This window comes from Stylophora pistillata, chromosome 11, assembly GCF_964205215.1.
Source record: "Stylophora pistillata chromosome 11, jaStyPist1.2, whole genome shotgun sequence".
Taxonomy (NCBI): Eukaryota; Metazoa; Cnidaria; class Anthozoa; order Scleractinia; family Pocilloporidae; genus Stylophora; species Stylophora pistillata.
The window spans coordinates 10,341,032-10,360,967 of NC_142529.1; the positions used below are offsets into that span (position 1 = coordinate 10,341,032).

General features: G+C 38.0%; 2 protein-coding genes and 2 pseudogenes across 3 annotated transcripts; 2 read left to right on the forward strand and 2 right to left on the reverse strand.

Annotated features, from left to right (window-relative positions):
- The first annotated feature begins 930 nt into the window (after positions 1-930).
- On the forward strand, positions 931-3,848 carry LOC148719972 (uncharacterized; annotated as a pseudogene).
- Positions 3,849-4,224: 376 nt separating this feature from the next.
- On the reverse strand, positions 4,225-10,756 carry LOC148719973 (uncharacterized; annotated as a pseudogene). The gene is made up of 10 exons (XR_015993174.1): positions 10,091-10,756; positions 9,305-9,545; positions 7,717-7,829; positions 7,228-7,535; positions 6,599-6,867; positions 6,165-6,362; positions 5,651-5,808; positions 5,421-5,536; positions 4,725-5,166; positions 4,225-4,331 (listed from the first exon to the last, which is right to left on the reverse strand). The product of XR_015993174.1 is annotated as an uncharacterized LOC148719973 (transcript).
- A 514-nt stretch (positions 10,757-11,270) lies between these two features.
- On the forward strand, positions 11,271-16,388 carry LOC148719974 (uncharacterized). Its single transcript, XM_088738466.1, has 2 exons — positions 11,271-13,440; positions 13,979-16,388. Exons 1-2 carry the CDS (start codon positions 11,555-11,557, stop codon positions 14,796-14,798), a joined length of 2,706 nt encoding a protein of 901 aa, XP_088594592.1. The 5' UTR covers positions 11,271-11,554; the 3' UTR covers positions 14,799-16,388.
- LOC111339042 (uncharacterized) lies at positions 14,941-16,725 on the reverse strand. Its single transcript, XM_088738467.1, has 3 exons — positions 16,384-16,725; positions 15,988-16,086; positions 14,941-15,475 (listed from the first exon to the last, which is right to left on the reverse strand). Exons 1-3 carry the CDS (start codon positions 16,513-16,515, stop codon positions 15,185-15,187), a joined length of 522 nt encoding a protein of 173 aa, XP_088594593.1. The 5' UTR covers positions 16,516-16,725; the 3' UTR covers positions 14,941-15,184.
- Positions 16,726-19,936: the final 3,211 nt, after the last annotated feature.

Consider the following 19,936-nt stretch of genomic DNA (forward strand, 5'->3'; position numbering starts at 1 on the left):
ATGTAGCGCTGGCGCATCGACAAAACAGCAGAGTTAACTCTTTGTAGGACTCTGCCGCAACTGCTCATCGTAATGTTGAATCCATCTGCCACTTATCGCATTGTTTCACTGCCGTTTGCCATCATCCACAAATAAACTAAAAGTTGTTTTTCTGGCGGGATAGGGGCCCTGCCAAATGGGTTTCCTGCATTAATGACACCAGACACTAAAATTTCTCGCGTGAGTAACTCATAAGTGTTACGAGTTAAACGAAAGTGGTTTTTAAACTCATCGCCAAAATAGGACGGAACTGTAACTTCAAAGTAGCCTTCTATACGGTTCACACTTCGTCTCATATGCGTTGAGGCCACGGAGAGGATAAAAACGTCATCTTCGTAATCCAAAAGGTCAGAAACGTCTAATTCATCCAATATGGCCAACAAAATGCCTTGTTCCGCCATTTTGTTTACCTCCTGGACTGTTGCCAGGTTGTATGCTAGGATGTTACCATAGTAACAAAGTAAGTCAACCACTTAAAGCCCTTAGTGGGGGCTCACATTTCCGTTCGGATCGCTGCTGAAGGTTCACGACCCGCTTCCCTGTTCTATTCGGGAGGGAAATGCATTACCATTGACAGGGAATTCTCCAACTGGATGGTTTAATGTAAATGGTAAGCACCCCTGCAGGAGTCAAGTATACATGCGGGACTTGGAACTGGCACCAAGCCCTTAAGTGTACACCAGTCAGCTGTTGGAGCTCAACTAATGATTGAAGTGTACAAGGAGGTAGTGAAGAGTGTTGTGGATAGAGTTCAAGAAACAGCAATCAGAGAGCCAATCCATTTTGATGTTTGTAGTATGCCTGGAGAGGGTTTAGCTAAAAATTCGTCACATTGGTGCATGGGCGGTTCGCAAGGTTCTCACAAGTTATCAAAAATATGTTAGAATGAACATGACATCAACAAATGAGGCAAAACGCGCATCAGCTATCAGACGTCATGAAATCAGCAGCCTATTGAAGGAATACCTGATAGCAAATTATGAAACACTGTCATCAGCAACTCAGTATCCCCAAACCTTAATGGTGACAGAGGATCGTCAGTTTCCCAACAGAGGACTGTCACACATCGAAGACTGTGCTTATGAGTTTCTTTTTTTAGAAACCGCGATTGTGTGAGTCAGTTTTCTCAACGATCTGCGGCTGGCTTTGCACCGTGGAAACGTTGTGGATCACTCTGAATCAGCCATAAAACAGGATGCTAACCTTAAAGAGAAATGGTTGAACCTCCTAGCTGCTGAGGTATCCGTAATGTGCTAATAGATAAAGCAGATACAACTTTTATTTGGCTAACCTCATAAATTATTGTTTGGATTAGATTCCCCAATTAGATTCTGAAAGGTATCAAAGTTTTAAAATTTTTCTTTCTTAATTATAATTGCTGAAAATGTCTCTATTTTTCCCACAGGATTTGATCATGCAGGCCTTTGAGGATGTGATTGGAAAGTACATAATGGTGGGAGAGCTGGTCAGTTTTATGCGGGACTATCGTAGAGCACACAGGTAGACCTGTTCATAGCAGACATATGTTATGATTTAAATTCATCTTTCTTTTAAATCTTTTCAAACCAGTTTTAATTTTATTTTCATTTTCTCCTATAGATTATTGTAGCATGAAACAAAAAGATTTAAAAGCCAAACTGGTTTGAGAAATTTAAAACTCAAGATAAATTTATTAACCAAAACACAATAACATACATGCAGACTTGACCGAATTTCAAGATGAGCATCTCCTCAAGAGTATGAGTCAAATAAATAATCATTTAAGAGAAACAAATAGAGACATAGCATGTTGGTAAATTTAGAAAAGATCGTTAAATTGGACAAATGTAAAGATAGAAAGTAATTATTGCAGTTCGAGTTTCACCCACAATTAAGGCAATTTCTGATGACCTGTTGAGTGTGAAACTCAAGATACAATTACTTTGTTTATTTGTGTCTGTACTTTGCTCTGCGTAAATGCATGCAGCACCCTTAGGGCACGTTAAACAAATTTTATTTGCTTAAATGATTATGATACTTACATAAGGCAAAAATTAGCTGCAAGCAGTTAAAATCATTGGTTTGTGTTAAAGTGAGTGGGAAGTGTACTCCTCCAGGATTTGGCTGAAAATAATTAGGTACAAAAATTGTCTTTCCTATCTGCCTGTTATTAGAACATTACAATTAAATTCTTGTAATTTCTGGGAACATTATTTTATTAACATTCAGACTGAAAAAGACTGCTGAGCATCGCAAAATTGTCCTTCAAAGAAAGCAAGCAATGGAGGAAAGGAAGGCAGCTGTTCCCTTCTCTGAGATTGCTGCAGATAGATCAAGCGGCAGTCACCAGCCATGTTAGGCTACAGCAGTATGTGGAAAAATTTGGAGAAAGGGCTTTCTGCAAAGTTTTTATCAGGCTACAGTTGCAGACTCTTTGCAAGGCCTATGGCCTTCAGATCACTGCCAGGGCAAAAAAGTCAAAGCTTGCCAAAGATCTGCTTCCACTCATAGAGGAAAGTGCCAAAATGTCTCACCCGTACTACACTAATGATTTGCAGTCTGAAGTCAGTGTTGATGACAAGCAACACAGGATTACATTGAGGATTTCTAGAGCAAACTAGAGATTGTACATGTAAGGTAAATTCATTATTTTATTAATGTACTCACTAAGTTAAATAATAGATTTGAATTCAAAATCATAATCATCGTCATTGGATATTGAACCCATTCTCGTCACATACCTTTAAAACAGTGCCATTCATCTACCTCTCCATTCTGCTAAGCCATGGGGCTGTGCTTAGCTTGAACATTGACTTTATCTCCGACGATGTCTTACATGTGAGATGCGCTTCTTCCACATTTGCTATAGGGGTTGTGAGGGTAGTTACACTTCTTACAAATACAGCTCACTGTTGATCATGACTTTTGTTAAATTTGGTGGCTCCTAAAGGAACCGTTTGTGTTTATTACCTGTAGTGTACAACGTCGAATGCTCGACCCACAGGATTTTTCCCTGTGGTGTGCATATTCCTTGTAGAATCAGACATATTTAAAGCCTATGCTAATAGTATGTTTTTACTATGTTTAGCTATGTTTTACCTATGCAATGCTTGAGACTGCCTATGTAAATACTATTTTGCATGCAAACCACATAGTGTAGTGTATGTAAAGGTTATGTTGATACTATGAAAAATCTATTGAAAAAATTGATAGGTTTTAAACGTCTATGTAAAATCTATTTTAGAACTTCACATAGTCTTTAAATAGCTATTTATTACCTATGTGTTACATGGGCTGATATTTTATCTTGACATACATAGTAAATACATCCTACTTATTTACTATGTAACAATTAAAATCTCTGAAATATTGTAACATAGCTTTTACATACTACTATGTATTTCCTATGCAATGTAGAGCCTAACTTTTGGATCTAACATACATAGTGAATACATCCTATTTATTTACTATGTAACTATACAAAACTTTGAAAAATGGTAACATAGCTTTTACATACTGCTATGTATTTCCTATGCAATGTAGAGTGTAACTTTTGGATCTAACATACATAGTAAATACATCCTATTTATTTACTATGTAACAATACAAAACTTTGAAAAATGGTAACAGCTTTTACATACTAGTATGTATCCTTGCTATAATGCAGGCGAGTAAGTTTGAAGAAGTCACTCATTGCCCTAACACACATTGTAAATACATCTTATTTATTTATATGTAACAATTTATATCAATCACTTTGGGTAAAACAAATATTTATATAGCACTATATACTTTCCACATAGTGAAAAACTGTACAAAAACAGCCCAAAATCAATAGCAACATTTAGGCTTAGCAAAAGAACAAGATTTCTGTGCCTTGTAAACCACAGAGATATTCAATTTCAAGAACTCTAAAATGCATAAAATGACTCCCCTATTGCTTAAGAGTGACTATTTAAAATTTCAAAGAAAGTGGTTAAAACATCAGGGCTCTGTGCCGTAAGGTTGCAGCCTAGGTACCTCAGACAACTAACACTTGCCTTTGGGTCACCACACAAACCTAATTTTTTCATATAGGAGTTCTGCTGGGTGCCGTGAATCTCTGAGTATGGAGCTATTGAGAGCTCCTTGTAATTTTTTTCTAGTGCACATGCAGCGTTAAAACACGTATTGACTTGTTACTCATACATAAAAAAAATTGCTACTCTCAGTCTTTTTCATAAGGATTCGGTAGCATACACAAGAAACATCCTGATGAGACATTCACTATCAGAAATTTCCTCAATATATTCTCCACAGGAACAGCTATAAGTCTGAAAGAAAGAAAAATAATTTAAAGCACCATGTAAGTGTGTTCTTTTTGTTTTCTTCTACATTGCAAGGCTGAATAGATAAATACCCTTTGAAAGATTAGTTAATTGTACTTAAAATAATCAACTGACTAACTTTTGCCAAACTTAACTATTATTACTGATTTTCATGGTTTACTCACTCAATTAAGCCTTTAACCTCGCCAGGCTCTGAGAGTTAACAAAAGTTCTATACTTGAAATATAAAAATTTCATGCAATTAAAAAAGCTAACGTGCCGTAAAATTTGCTCCACCTGTTTACGCCATGAAAAATATATTCTTTCTTTAAAATAAGAACTCCACCACAGAATATCACACACCAATAATATTAGTCCTAAAAAATGACAGGAGGGTACCTGTTGGATGTTTTAACTCTTGTAATGTGGTTCACCACTGTCCTTCCTCCCTCGGTATTTAGGCAGCTGGTCGTAATCTCTCTCCAAAACTTCAATAATGCCATAATAATTACTGGCCAAATTGCAACAGCACTTTCGATAACCACAAATTGCTTGCTGACATTTTTCTTCAACCTTAGCATAGGTGTGTATTGTACCAAAGTTGTTGTTACCCTCAAGGTCTTGGAATTCAACAGTAAAATCATTTCGTGCTACAACACGTTTGTAACTCTTGCTATGGTACAAGATTCCATCCACAAGACATCGCCGGAACACCCACAATTTTCCATGATGCCTTGGAAGAGCTTCAAGTTGTTTTTTATCGAGAAGTTTTGAGCCACCCCACACACGCTCAAGTGAGCCAAGGACATGAGCTTTTTCACTTATCTTTTCTTTCAATGATCTGGGACAGAAAATACCACCCCAAAAAAGTGTCTTAGTCAAGATTTGTTATTAGGAATTGAATGTAACTACAAACCAAACTCCAAGCAACTTAGAAGAGCATTGAAAATAAACTTTTAGAATATAATGTAAAAAAGGACTGTGAGACTGTAGTTGAGTGAAGATACCACACTGGTGAAGTAATATTAAAGAGCCAGTCTAAGAAATGAATAATGATGCCTTGATCATCAAAAGATGCACAAAGACTTAGGTTACCTTGTACTGTAACGCTAGTTTGTAAGGTGTTCATAAAAAGTCCTAACCTCAGGAGATGTGGTGGTGGCTTGTGCAATTTCAGGTAATTTCTGTATTACTGATACTGCAGTAACAATCTGAAGATGACATAAAACTGTAGTGATAAGACAATTAACAGCAGCACCAACAGTACTCATGACTATGGCCATTACTTCAGGCATATTATTTTGTTGATTGTATCAATAACAAACCTGGCCATCCACATTTTTAGTGCCGTGAAATAAGTTTCTCAAATCACCATTGTAATCCTCAAAGCGGAAACAAGAGTTGGACCATAATGGACCAAGGTCTGCAACAACCTCTGCCAGGTGCAGCAGCTGGTGAACGTTAAATGTTTGAAACCTCTTGCCTGAAACAGAACAAAGTCATTTCAGCAGAATCACTACTAGAGGCAAATATAATTTATTTATTACTTTACAAATGCCTAAACTTCTTGTAATGCTTTAGCATAAGCAACAAGTAAATGTCTCCACATCTGGTTAAACATCAAATAAATGATCAATTTATTATATTCCAATATACAATTTTTCTTGTAATGTAGAACAGTAGTGTGATACAGCACAATTTTGCACTTTCTTTTGGCCTAACAGGTAAAATGAATCAATAGTGGAATAATGAAATTCATATACATGGTATTGTTATGTGCACATGTACATTGTATGCTAAATCAATTTGTTTAAATATTCTTTCCTTCACAAATCTTACCATAAAAAACAGGAGATTGCGCAGTGAACAGCTTCAAATATGTGCATGCTTCTTGTAATTCTCCTTTTGCAATTGACTGTTTAAGCAGTCTGAACACCCCACCAGTTAGCAACATGAGAAGGAAAAGGTGGTCACTGGGCAGGTAGCTGCTCAACAGTGGTGTTGCATAGTATAGAAGGAATGCTCTTTTTTCAGAAGCTAAACCAAATAAAAATTAAACTTGCAAGCTATATACATGATACATAATGATGATCTACACATCCCTTCCTCTGACGCAAAAATTAGCAACTCCTACATGCAATGTTGTTACACAAGACGGGGTCAATTATATATTTATTCCCTTTTATAGGGAATTAAGAAAGGTATTTCTGGATGTTCAGTCACTTAAAGCAAGGTATGTAACTTTGTGTTATAATCCAGACAAGGGTTATTACCTTTCCAGTCTTTAACATCTGCTAAACTCCTTGGTGTTCGGGTTATCTCACAAGTTGGTGTTACTGTTGTCAACTCCTTACTGATTTCCTCTACTTTGGAGCCCAAATAGAAACTCTCCTTGGAATTTGACTTGTCAAGCCACTGATAACAGCTGCTCAACTACACCCTCGCAGACACAGTGCATATAGTCAACAACTGTTCCTCTTATCACATCATACTGTGGTAGACCAAATCTCCAAGACAAACCAATGACACCTTCAACAGCAAACTTAAATATAAAAATAAGAAAGAATCAGCCCTGCCGTTCAGAACAACAAAAGCAACATTTTCATAATTAATTGCTTAGGAGCTACCCTGCCTGGCAGTAAGGAATGCCTCTAAAGCCAAGCATCTTCATCCTCATCACTTATCTTCATCAAGCCAAGCATCTTCATCCTTATCACATATTTGCATTAAGCCGCAAAACAATGCTTAACCCACATGGAAGACTTTACTAGGAAGCAACTTGTTGTTTACCTTCAATTCAAAAATTCCCATGCTTGTAACTTAATTGAATAAACTTGTGAGAAATTTGTACATTTACAATTACCTTGCAAACATATAATTATTACACTAATAAAAAACTCACATTCCTCTGGCCTTGATTTTTTTGCCTTAAAGCTTCAAGTGCTTGTTCTTTGACTTCGTTATGCTTCCTTGATCCAATATGCCCTGTTGTGGTGGCAAAAGCACTGTTGAATGGATACACGTGACAGCTCCTTCTACGATTCTTCTTACCAGGACCAAAATCTAGGTTTTCTCCAGACTCCTTACAATGTCCACAACCACAATAACCATTAAATTGTTTGAAGGCCTGCCACATTGCCCGTGCAGGAGCATCTACAGACATGTCTAGGAAGATGGCTTTGATAGTCACAGAATTTGTTACCTCCACACCTACAAGAGAGTTATTCATTTCTTATCACATCCTGTTTAAATAAGGCAGGGGTTACAAGTACAGCACATTGAAATTTATTGCATCTGGAATTGACAACCAGTCAATTCAAGTCAGTGTGTATTTTTTGTTGTTTTTCAATTCAATGTATGTTAATTAAGAAAGGTCCAAATTTTCATTCACCTTTGTAATAAAGTTCACGTATTGCTAGTGAGAAAGGTCTAAGGAATGTTGGAAAGTGTGGCTTTCCTTTCCCAAACCACAAGCCAGCAAATATACGATTACACCTTCTGAATCTGAAATGAAAGAGACAAGTTGAATTAAAATCAATAACAAAGCATATCTCTTTAGAGACATGAAAGGCAAACACGTTATTGTTGACGTACACATACATGTAACAATGTAAGCTTTGTATTGCTGCCACATGCATGGCCCTTGTATATCTAAGCTTGAACAAGAAGCATTGATAAACCTTACATGAATCACCAGTTGATTGTCGCCTTTTTTTAGAGAACCCTGGTATTTCTACATGGTGTGACCAGGCTCACAATTGACATTGCAATATCTGTTGTTATAATTTTAGAATTACATCTTCAGAAACTATTTCCTATGATAACCAAATTATACACACAGGATTTGCATCATAAATTTCCTTTCACACCATCACACCTAACTATTTCCTATGATAACCAAATTATTATACACACAGGATTTGCATCATAAATTTCCTGTAGAATAATCACACCCAACTTCCAAAATTTTAGAGAATTTCCCGCTATTGTTGGATTAATCCTTATAAAAGAAGTACAGTTAGTTAGTTTAACTGAGTAGTTCAGAGTGTCAAGACCAGCACTTACAAGCTCAGAACCTCTTGGTCACAGAAAAAGTAACTCCAGTGCATGTAACCTCAAGTTAGTGACCTATTTTACTGAGGATTTGGTATATGTCACATTTGACCTATTATTGTATGTCTTACAGTTTGAGTTCAAGAATAATATGGTTCATGTGTACTTATCTCAATCCAATTGTTTAGTCTTTGCTTGAATCCTTATATTAGTTGATTCATGTTCAAAATGTGTCAAGATTGCATTCAGCTTTCAGAACATTGCATTTATCTGTATACTTGATTTAAAGTTCATTGGTGAAATCAGATATTTCACTACAGTCTTCATTGTTTAGTCCATCAGTAATGACAGATGTTGTCCTGTCACTGAATGAGATTTTGCCAGTCTTCCTAGTTTTAAGTCGAAGGAAAATATGAAATTGTGATTGAAATTAGTCTTATCTAATGTTATGTTGTTTTGAGCTATTGTTTTATCAGCATTGACTTTTTTTCAGTCATTTCATGTATAATTCTAATAGCCCACCATTCAATAGTTCTATGTTTGGTTAAGAGGATTAAGTCTTTTAAGTGTCACACAATGATTACTGTTCTGTCATGCAATGCTTTAAAGTTGTCTTGTTAGTGCCTTGCTATTGTATGACAATAGATTGTATTTTTTACTAATTGTTTTATTTCATTATTTTAAATTATTGATTTGTTATTTGTCATTTACTATTTCTTTTAGCTCGCAATCACCCTTTCTTTCTATCAGTATTATTTGTTTTGTACTTTCCTGAATAAATAAATTTTATTGTGGCTATAAGTCTGTCTCGTTGTTCAAATAACAACATCAGAACCTGCCTCAGTCACAATGGCATGCAGTGCAACTCATTTTCCTGAGAATGAAGTTGTACTAGCTAGCTAGGATAACAGCAATAGCAAACACACCTTTCAGAGGGTGGGATCTCATTGATTACCAGATAAACAGGCCAAACTCCATAACCATTAGACCGTATTAGGGTAACACCATCTGTATTGCCCAAAAATGATATGTTGTGTTGATTGGACAAGAATTCACCAGGGCAGGCATGTTTCTTATACAGTTCCCCATCATAGACATCTTCGATTGCATGGGTATCAATCTTGGTTCGTGTGAAGCGATACTGAAGTTTCTGGACCATTTCTGGGACTGTTGTATTCAATATTATTAGCTTGTTAGAAAATAGCTAATGTTTTTTGCTGCTAAAAATCTTCAAAGGAGACTCCTACCAGTCGAAAATCTCATATTTAGTTGGTACACTTCAATCCATCTTGTTGTCAATATTTAATGTTTGTTGGCTGTCATCCTGATGTTTGCAAAAAACTATACAGTGTTTTTAATTGAAGGCCCTTTTAAAGTGTTGTGCTTCTATTATGCCTAGAGTACGTCATCTGAATTCTTTCCTGAACTAAACTCAAATGTCAAGTTTGGAAAGCTCTCTCACACTTCACTAGCAAATCAAACTATGCAACCCAGCACCACAAAATTCATAAAATAAAACATGAAGTAAATTGTTATAATTATATGGCTTGGTTTATCCCAAATTTGGTACAACTGTGGCAAGACGTACAAATCAAAATGCTTCTGCCTTGCTTCAGAAAAAAATTTATTGCAATTTTGTTTGGAAACATCATTTAAACCATATGATAAAAGAACAATTTTTGTCTTAACCTCATGCATTGTGATAAACATACCTGCTAAAATTGTCTTAAGTTGTTCCACTACAGGTATTTCAATGAAGTAGGCAGAAGTGGTCAGTTGAGTTCCACAAACTACACACTTTGCTCCATTTTCAGGCTGTGAAGCACCTACGTAAACTTTACAAATCAAGTTCGGACAGTAGAAGTGCTTAACAATTGGGTGCTTTAAAGCGTGAAAAAACAAGTGAAACCCCTTTAGTTCAGTGATACATCTGTTCGGTTTCGGACAGTGGAGTTGAATGAGCTCTAACAAGTCTTCAAGTGCAATCCCAGAAAGTTTGTGACGAACAGAAAAAGCCATTAGCAACAGAGAACTCTCTCCCACAGTAATTGGAGAGTCTTGATAAAGAGCTTGCTCATCTTTGGGTGATTTCTCTTCACTTGAGGTAGCTGCAGAAGGCGTTTTCCTGAAACTCTCCATGTCTGGAATCTCCTCGTTAAAATTTAGATTACCTAACAATGGTTCCGTGTCACAATAAGTCAGATCAAGGTCTTTATCGCTGTCTTCTGTGTCCACACAATCACTGCACTCTTGTAATTCGCTTTCACAACTCATTTTCTGCCACACATCAAGGGGTAAAGTTAATTCTTCTTTACAGTTGTCTACATTTACAGGGTTTATTACCTGCCGGCAATCTTGAACCACTTCTACTCTTCCTTCATTTATTTCATTGGTATCTGTTTCAAACTGAAATACACTTTCTGTTAGAAATTCATACCTTATGATTTTCGCGTCAAAACGGTTTAAAATAACTTAACTCGATCGACTCACCTACACAACGTAGTTACTAAAAGTTGGAATCACCTGAAACCACCTGAAACCATCTGCAACCCCCATGGAAACCATCTGAAATTACCTGAAACCACCCAAGAAGCCATCTAAACCCACGTGAATTAAACATTATCGCAAATCGGTATCTTAATTTTCAGCATGACGCAAAGCTTCTGTATTGCTAATTTACGAGTTTGACTAATGGTCGTGGGTCGTGGGTCGTGGGCACAAATCGTGGGTCGTGGGTGTGGGTGTGGGTGTGGGTAAGAGTCGTGGGTGTGGTTAATACTTAATAATAAAAATAACCATTTAAAATATTAAATATAATAATACATAAGTTTTATACAACCCTGTCATTCATTAATTTAACTGTTCTTTCTTCTAGTTATTTTATTTTGTTTATTCAATTTACCCTACTTTACGTCTATTTTTATCTGTTGTCTCACTGTCAATGAACTTAGTTTCAGTTTCGCGACGGGAAGAGAGATAAATCTTGTAATTACATTAAATTAGTTTCACAACACGATAATTCCGGATCTGTCACCAGCGCGATCGCCGACGCAAATTTCCCTTTCGTAAACGGTCGTTGCCATTTGAAACGGTCGATGCCATTTCTCGGAACGGTCGTTGCCATTGAAAACGGTCGATGCCATTTCTCATGACGGTCGATGCCATCGTAAAGGTCGATGCCAAGAAGGAACCGATATTTCCGACTCTCTCCGACGACATGCGTGACAATTAGAGCAATGCAGACTAGCTTTCCCACAAACCATCGCGATTTTTATCAAATCAAAATGGCGGACAAACCCGACAATTTTCTCAAAGATCTAATATCTTCAGCTATAAAAGAAGTCGAATCGAAAAGAAAATCTTTTGAATCGACCCAAATTACAAAGGAGAGTTTTCTGGCTTCGCTTCCAGATGATTCATTTTACTACCTGAAGGCAATTTCAGGAAATGGAGAAAAGTTCAAAGTGCACTTTTTGACCGAAGATATAACGAAAGAAAACCTGGAGCAATGGATATCCGAATATGAAGTGATAAACAGCATCTCAGTGAAGTTAAAGACAAAGAAGGCACCAACAAGCGGCTATGTGTTGCAAAACTACTATAGATGCCAACACAACACTCGCAACTGGAGTCCAAGTAAAGATCCACAGCAGAAATTGTACTTGAATCCATCTGCCAGAGTAAAGAACACCAATTGCCCCTTTCAGATGATAGTCAAAATAGACAGCGAGGGATGTTGTTCTGTGGACATAGAGTGGGACCACAACCATTCACTTGAAACTCTGGAGACCTCTAATTTCCGTGACCTTTCTCCTGAGTGCACAGAAAGGGTTTTGAAGCTGTTTGAAAGTGGGCATACACCAGCAACCGCAAGGCAACAGTACTTGAAAGAACTCAAAGAATCATGTCAGGATGAATTGGAATTTCACAGGAAAAAGGCCAATCGGGCAGTTATGCCAAGAAAAAGGGACTTTAGTTACCTCTACACGCAATTTGGTAAGGATAGGTATGGTGGACAGGGCGTTATGATGTTTGAAAGACTTGCCGAAAGGCTTGAACAATACAAGAAAGACAACCCTGAAGCTACTACTTGTTACCAGATATATGAAGGTGATAATACGCCTCTTATAATTGCTATTGTAACACCTCTCATGAACCGTGTACACAAGGAAGTGCAGCAGTCTGGTGAGATGGTTTTTGTTGATGCTACTTCTAATACAGAAGAGCACAATCTTAAAGTGTTTTTAATGTGCACAAACAATGTGTCTGGAGCACTTCCACTTGGCATCTTGATCACCAGTGATGAGCAGGAGCGTACACTTAAACAGGGCTTTGAAATGTTTCGGTCCTGTTTACCAGAGTATGCATTCAATGATCGTGGTCGGGAACAAGGCCCCCAAGCCATCCTTACAGACAACTGTAAAGAGGAAAGAAATGCTCTGAAGTCTGTTTGGCCAACATCTGTTTTACTTCTTTGCATCTTCCACATGCTCCAACAACTTTGGAGATGGCTTCACGAGAGCAAGAACAGTATCAGCCAAGCAGATAGACCCTATTTTCTCACCCTTTTCAAGAGGTCCTTGTATGCCGAGACAAAACAAGATTTTGAGAACTGCTTCAGTGAACTTTTGAATGATGGCCGTTGCAAGAAATACCCAGATCTAGTCAGCTATTTGCAAAATCTATACAATGACAAAGAATCTTTTGCTCTATGCTTTAGAACTGAACTGCTTGTTAGAGGTAACCACACCAACAATTTTGCTGAGGCTCAGTTTTTGGTTCTTAAGGATGTAATTCTGCAGCGCACTAAAGAGTACAATGTTGTTGGGCTTCTAGACAAGCTGACTATTGATTTAGAAGATCACTACAAGAATAAGCTCCTTAGTATTGCTGATGGGAGTTTTGATGGCGTGTACAGACATCGTTTCTTTGGCAAAGGGAAAAACGGAAGCACAGGGTTTAAAGTCCCCGATAAAAAAGATCTTGATGCCTACCTCTCAACTGTGGAGAACTTTGGCAATAATGTATTCAAAGTTGGAAGCTCTTCAGATAGCAGTCACAGGTCAGTAGTGTTTTTTCTTAGCCGTCACAATAGCATAATGCTCTGATGGTACAAGAGGGCATGTGTGGGTGGGCATTATTTTCCTATCTTTCCCCCACTGTCTGATTCAAATTATCTTGATAGGGGAAGCAGTGCAGGGGGGGGGGAGGGGGCAGTGTTTCTAGGCTCCTCCCCTTTGGAGCAAAAATACATAAAACATAGGGACATAACATGCATAACATATGAGATACATGTAATTCCTGCAGTTCATCCATATGCTGCATTCCAAGGATGTTGATTTAGCATAAGGAAGACCAAAACATGAGTAATATATTGTCCAGGGGGTGGGGTACCTTTAGTAATTTCCCTTCTTGGCAGGGTGTTGAGTTTTTTATAGCAGAGTAAGAGCAAGTCCTTACTCTGCTGTTAGGAATATTTCTATTAATATCTTAGTGGATCAACCAGTTGAAGATCTAGAATGTATCTATTACAGATTGAAAAAACAAAAATTCCAGTTGTATTGAGATATTTATGAATTGTCTCATTGGTTCTTTGTCAGTTATACAGTGGACATGACTCTTGGGATATGTACCTGCACGGTTGGTAAAAACGGGAGCCCATGCAAACACCAGTATGTCCTGTGGGTGGCAAATCTAGCAGACTGCATAAACTTTATTCCAGTCAGTAACCCACATGAGAGGCAGAAATTGGCCTGGCTAGCAATAGGAAAGACACTTCCTGTTGCTTGCTATAAGCCATTATGCTCTAGTGATGCTGGACAAACATCACAAACTGATGGTTCTAATGGTTTTGTAACAGAGGCATCCACTAGTATGGAAACAGCACAACAAGGGCCAAACTGCTCAACTGCTGAACTAATTCAGAGCAATGATGATGAGGATGAACATTCCACTGAACCAACTCAGAGCAATGATGATGATGAGGATGATTCCATTGCAAATGCTGAACAATTGTTGAGAAACTCTTGTGAAAAAATAATTCAAAAGCTCCAAAGCTCAAGAGACCTTAATTTGGCTAAAGGTGTAATCAGGTTTGCAAAAAGGGTAACATCCTTAACCGCTGCTAGATCTATGCATTCTAATTTGGCAAGCGCTCTTTTTTCTTTCGGGTCTAGTGAGGTGAAAAAAACCGGAAATGGAAAAAAGATCCGAGTCCAGCCCAACAGAAAACGAAAGTGTGGTAGTGGAAGCCATCAGGTTGTATCAAAAGGGCGACCAGTACAACTACAAGAACCAACCTCCAAGAGGAAGCGCACCCATGACTTGGCTAAAGCAGTACAAACAAACACTAAAAGTAGTAAGAAGTCTGGGTCCCATACTATGAAATCCAAGACAAAGCACATGCAAAGGAAAAAATAGGAAAACAGAGAAATCTTAGTGAATAAACAATGGAATGTTTGCATAATGTTTAACATAGAGGGAAATTCACTTAAGGCAAATTGCCTAGATTAAAAACCTCTCTCCTTGGATCTGCCCCTGAACAACAAGGTTATTAAAAAGATTGAGGTTTTGACATTGTAAATAAGTTTTAATTCATTCTTTCCTGTTAAAGTCTAACACAACATTGTAATGATTTAAAATTTGGTTTGAACAGTAACATGATGTACATGTGCTGCAATGACCACAATTAATTTCAAAAATCGATAATAATAATTTAAAAACAAAAACAATTATGTATTATAGATTGATCCAATATTCCTTTCAAATCATCTCCAGTTAAAATCACTAAATGCAGGATAGGTTAATTAAGCATGTGACTTTTGGTGTCTTATAAGATTTCGTTTCTCTGCAAAAGTCTTTTGACAATGATCACACTTGTTGCTGTCTTTATGTTTCTTGTCTTTATGCCTCTTTAGCTTTTGCTCATGGTCAAACGATTCATTGCATTCCTCGCAAATGCACTCATGACAACCTTTCTGGTGGTATTTGAAGTCCTTCTCCCTTGTGAACTGGGTGCTGCAGGTTGGACATTTTTTTATCTCTGCTATTCCCATATCAAGGTCTTCCCTCAAGCTCTGTGCTTTATCTTTCCAGTCCTATGAAGATCATAGCATGATATTTTAAAAGGGGGGAAATATATTAGGGAACAATCGTGTATTTTTGATCCCCCCTATTTTTTATATAAACTAGATTGCAAAGACAGTTTTGTTCACCCTCTATCATAATTTTTTGAGGATAATACCCCCTTGCCTCCCCCCCTTTCCTCAAAACCTGGATCCGCCACATGTAGGTTATTTCTAATTAAAATTTAGGTTAAATTAATTGGTACATTATAATGGGCCTTGCTATCCCCAAGGTATATTTAAGAGTTCTGTCTGGAAAAATAACAAGTCTGAACATTATATTACAAAATTGACATTGAGCTTGAGGTCCCAGCTTGATTCAAGATCAACATTCATAACCTAAAATACTTTTAATTGGAAAGTTTGACGAGAACATTTACACTCTCGGTCCTTACAAAGTTAGCCACGTAAACCACACAGCAGTCCACTGAAATGGGGCAGGGTTAATACACAAACATTCACAATGTTAGAAGTTTATAACTAACCTTTCGTCTGTCTGTCGGCAATTTCTTCCACATATTGCCAACCACTTTGGAAACCTGCCCGATTCCCGCCCCCTTTCCAAGTTGTTCCTTGACATCTGGCTGTGGAATGATACAAAGTACGAGGAAACTATATCAGCTTATATCGAATGTAATTTCAAGGCCTACAAGAATAATGAATACAAGTGCAACACTTACAGATAAGATATTTGTTAATGACATAAACGAAAATTTTAGATGCGGTTTATTTTTCACTGATATTTCTGATCACTTAATCTTAATCACTTGTAATCGGATGTAAAGGATGTAAGGGAAACAACATGTTTTAGACTATTTGAACAAGCACTTTATCCAGGCTGAAAATGATTGAATATTTCGGGAAATACAAAACAAACTCACCGCAACTGACTGCATAAAGGAGTTCCACCCCGTTGGCTTCTTAACTGATTTTTTTTTTGTTTCTGCACAAGAAGAATGGGTTCGTTCTGTTTCAGCTGGCTCAACTCTCGCGCACGTGGATTGCTCCGCCATCTTATAAGCAACACTGCCCGGAAGTGACGTCCGAGCGTGCCAACAGCGTACGAGCTATTCACGAGGGCTGTCGTCTGCTCGGCTAGTTTGAGAAATGGCATCGACCGTTTTCAATGGCAACGACCGTTCCGAGAAATGGCATCGACCGTTTCAAATGGCAACGACCGTTTACGAAAGGGAAATTTGCATCGCCGACGAGCGTCCATTGGTCGGCTACTCTGGGATTTGATTTTTCCCTTTTTCTGCTTTTTAGGGTTGTTGTCAAGGGAAATCCACATGACATTCTTTTGTTCTCTTGCGGTTTTCAAACCCCAGACGATAAAACTTTCCCGAGATAATTTACTTAGGGAAAAATCGGTCACACTTGCAAATTTGAGTTTCCCTAGGACAAAACCCTGTAGTGTGACAACAGCTGATATCGCGTTTACGATCCTCCACTGTCGAGTTACCAGTCTGGCAGAGGTTATGTGTGTGCCTTTTGAGTCAGTCGACTTGTGCACAATCAGTTTTCCTTTGTGTATACAGTGTGTAATTACCAGATTTATCAATCTTTCTTTTGTCATTGATGTTGTCAGACGAGATCTCGGAATTTCTGTTCTTTGGCCCTGACTTTAGCCGCAAATATAGAATTCACGAGCGCTGTCGCAATTTTAACGTTATAGTACTTCTACTATATGAAATAATTTTTGGTACAATCGTACAAAGCAACTCAGGTGTCTCGCTAACACAGACCTCAAAAACGCAGAACGCAGACTGCAGACCGCACAGCTCGAAAAACGTGAATACAGTGTGTAATTACAACATTTATCTCTCCACCCTTTGTTATCAAACGAGATCTTGGAATGCGTCGCGAAACTGAAACTAATTTCATTGACAGTGAGATAACAGATAAAAATAGACGTAAAGTAGGGTAAATTGAATAAACAAAATAAAATAACTAGAAGAAAGAAAAGTTAAATTAATGAATGACAGGGTTGTATAAAATTTATGTATTATTATATTTAATATTTTAAATGGTTATTTTTATTATTAAGTATTAACCACACCCACGACTTTTACCCACACCCACACCCACGACCCACGACTTGTACCCACGACCCACGACCATTAGTCAAACTCCTAATTTACTCTACTTTACGTCTATTTTTATCTGTTATCTCACTGTCACTGACAATGAAAATAGTTTCAGTTTCGCGACGTATTCCAAGATCTCGTTTGATAATGAAGGGAAGAGAGATAAATCTTGTAATTACACACTGTGTACACGTTTTTCGAGCTGCGCGGTCTGCGGTCTGTGTTCTGCGTTTTTGAGGTCTGTGTTAACGAGACACCTGAGTTGCTTTGTACGATTGTACCAAAAATGATTTCATATAGTAGAAGTACTTTAACGTGAAAACAGATATTCCGAGATCTCGTCTGATAACATCAATGACAAAAGAAAGATAGATAAATCTGGTAATTACACATTGTATACACAAAGGAAAACTGATTGCGCACACGTCGACTGACTCAAAAGGCACACACATAACCTATGCAAGACTGGTACGGCTCGACAGTGGAGGGTCGTAACTGCGATATCTTCAATAAGAATTCAACTCCAATGTTTACATAGCAGTTTCGCTTACGCATTCCGTGATCTCGTTTGATAACAAAGGGAAGAGAGATAAATCTGGTAATTACACACTGTGTAGACCTTTTTCGAGGCGTGGGTATTCGAGGTGTGCAGTTTGCGGTCTGCGGTCTGCGTTTTCGAGGTCTGTGTTAACGAGACACCTGAGTTGCTTTGTACGATTGTGCCAAAAATGATTTCATATAGTAGGAGTACTTTAACGTGAAAACAGATATTCCGAGATCTCGTCTGATAACATCAATGACAAAAGAAAGATAGATAAATCTGGTAATTACACACTGTATACACAAAGGAAAACTGATTGCGCATACGTCGACTGACTCAAAAGGCACACACATAACCTATGCAAGACTGGTACGGCTCGACAGTGGAGGGTCGTAACTGCGATATCTTCAATAAGAATTCAACTCCAATGTTTACATAGCAGTTTCGCTTACGCATTCCGTGATCTCGTTTGATAACAAAGGGAAGAGAGATAAATCTGGTAATTACACACTGTGTAGACCTTTTTCGAGGGGTGGGTATTCGAGGTGTGCGGTTTGCGGTGTGCGGTTTGCGGTCTGCGTTCATGTCTGCATGCTTTCATGTAATTTTCAGGTAATTTCAAATGGTTTCAGGTGGTATCATTGGTAGTTTCAGATGGTTTCAGATGGTTTCAGATGGTTTCAGGTGGTTTCAGGTGATTCCAACTTTTAGTAACTACGACCTACACAATCGACCAGCTCATTGTGTACACACTCTTGCGTAGAATTTATTCTTATTATTCCTTCTGCACTTCGAATCGCCATTTGCGATGCAGTGTTTGAAGACTTGAATGATTTTCCAAGCTCAATTTTTTTGGATGAACTAGGTAAACAATCACCTAAAGTTGTCCGTGTTACTTAAATGCCGCCACGTTGTTTTGCATTCTGACCGCCCTGTCACCAATGCAAAGCGCGCCAAACACAAAGCGTCCAATGAAAGCGAATCTTCGAGGTGTGATTTTCGTTTCAATTGGAAACAGCCGGATGAAAATGGCGCTCTGTTTGAAAGAGATAATTATAATGCGATGTTTTGGCGTCCTTTCGTGGGAATCTTGCCACAACAAAGTCAACATTTTCTTACTTTTTACCGCTAGAACGAAGCTCATTGACGTGCAAAGTCTTAAATAACGATCTTCAAGGTTAAAAAACTCCTTTGGCCTAAGCTCGTGGCTACTCCGCGGCTAACCCAAACGATATCTTTAAGGTGTGATTTTTTCCACTATCCAATGAAATAGCCGAATGAAAATCGCGGTATTTTTGAAATGCATACCTACGATCTGAGGTCACTTTTGGCTTGCCTTCACACATGGGAACTCTTGTTTCAACGAAGTCACTTAACGTTTTTGCGATCAGCTTCTCGACGAAAAGTTCTAAACTATAGCGACCTGCAAGGTAAGAAACTCCTTCTTTGGCGTAAGGTCGTTGCATGTAGCTCATGTAGCTCATTTAACTCAAACGATATCGTATGAGCACGATATCTTCAAGGTGAGATTTGTTCAGTATAGCTATGAGAAAGCCGGATGAAAATCGCGCTATACATTTTATACGTCTTAATAGCTATCTTCAAGATAAGAAACTCCTTTGGCAAAAGGTCATTGTAGAATATGTCATACTGTAAGAGAGGGAGGATTAAAACAGGACAAAAGAAAAAACTTAGAAAAATGTAAGGTTGAGGGAAATGGGAGTAAATTCATATGTACGTGTCTAAATACGTGAGACATCTGACCGTTGAGCGACCAGTTACCGTTTGGCCTCGTATGTTATAACT

Excerpts from the sequence above, each read along its gene's own strand:
- LOC111339042 (XM_088738467.1), bottom strand. The coding sequence starts at position 16,515 with ATGGCGGAGCAATCCACGTGCGCGAGAGTTGAGCCAGCTGAAACAGAA. Across the intron at positions 16,087-16,383 it reads CCTTTATGCAGTCAGTTGCG|CCAGATGTCAAGGAACAACT; the intron begins GTGAGTTTGTTT and ends ATCATTCCACAG. Across the intron at positions 15,476-15,987 it reads TGCCGACAGACAGACGAAAG|GACTGGAAAGATAAAGCACA; the intron begins GTTAGTTATAAA and ends TGATCTTCATAG.
- LOC148719974 (XM_088738466.1), top strand. The coding sequence starts at position 11,555 with ATGCCAAGAAGGAACCGATATTTCCGACTCTCTCCGACGACATGCGTG. Across the intron at positions 13,441-13,978 it reads TCTTCAGATAGCAGTCACAG|TTATACAGTGGACATGACTC; the intron begins GTCAGTAGTGTT and ends GTTCTTTGTCAG.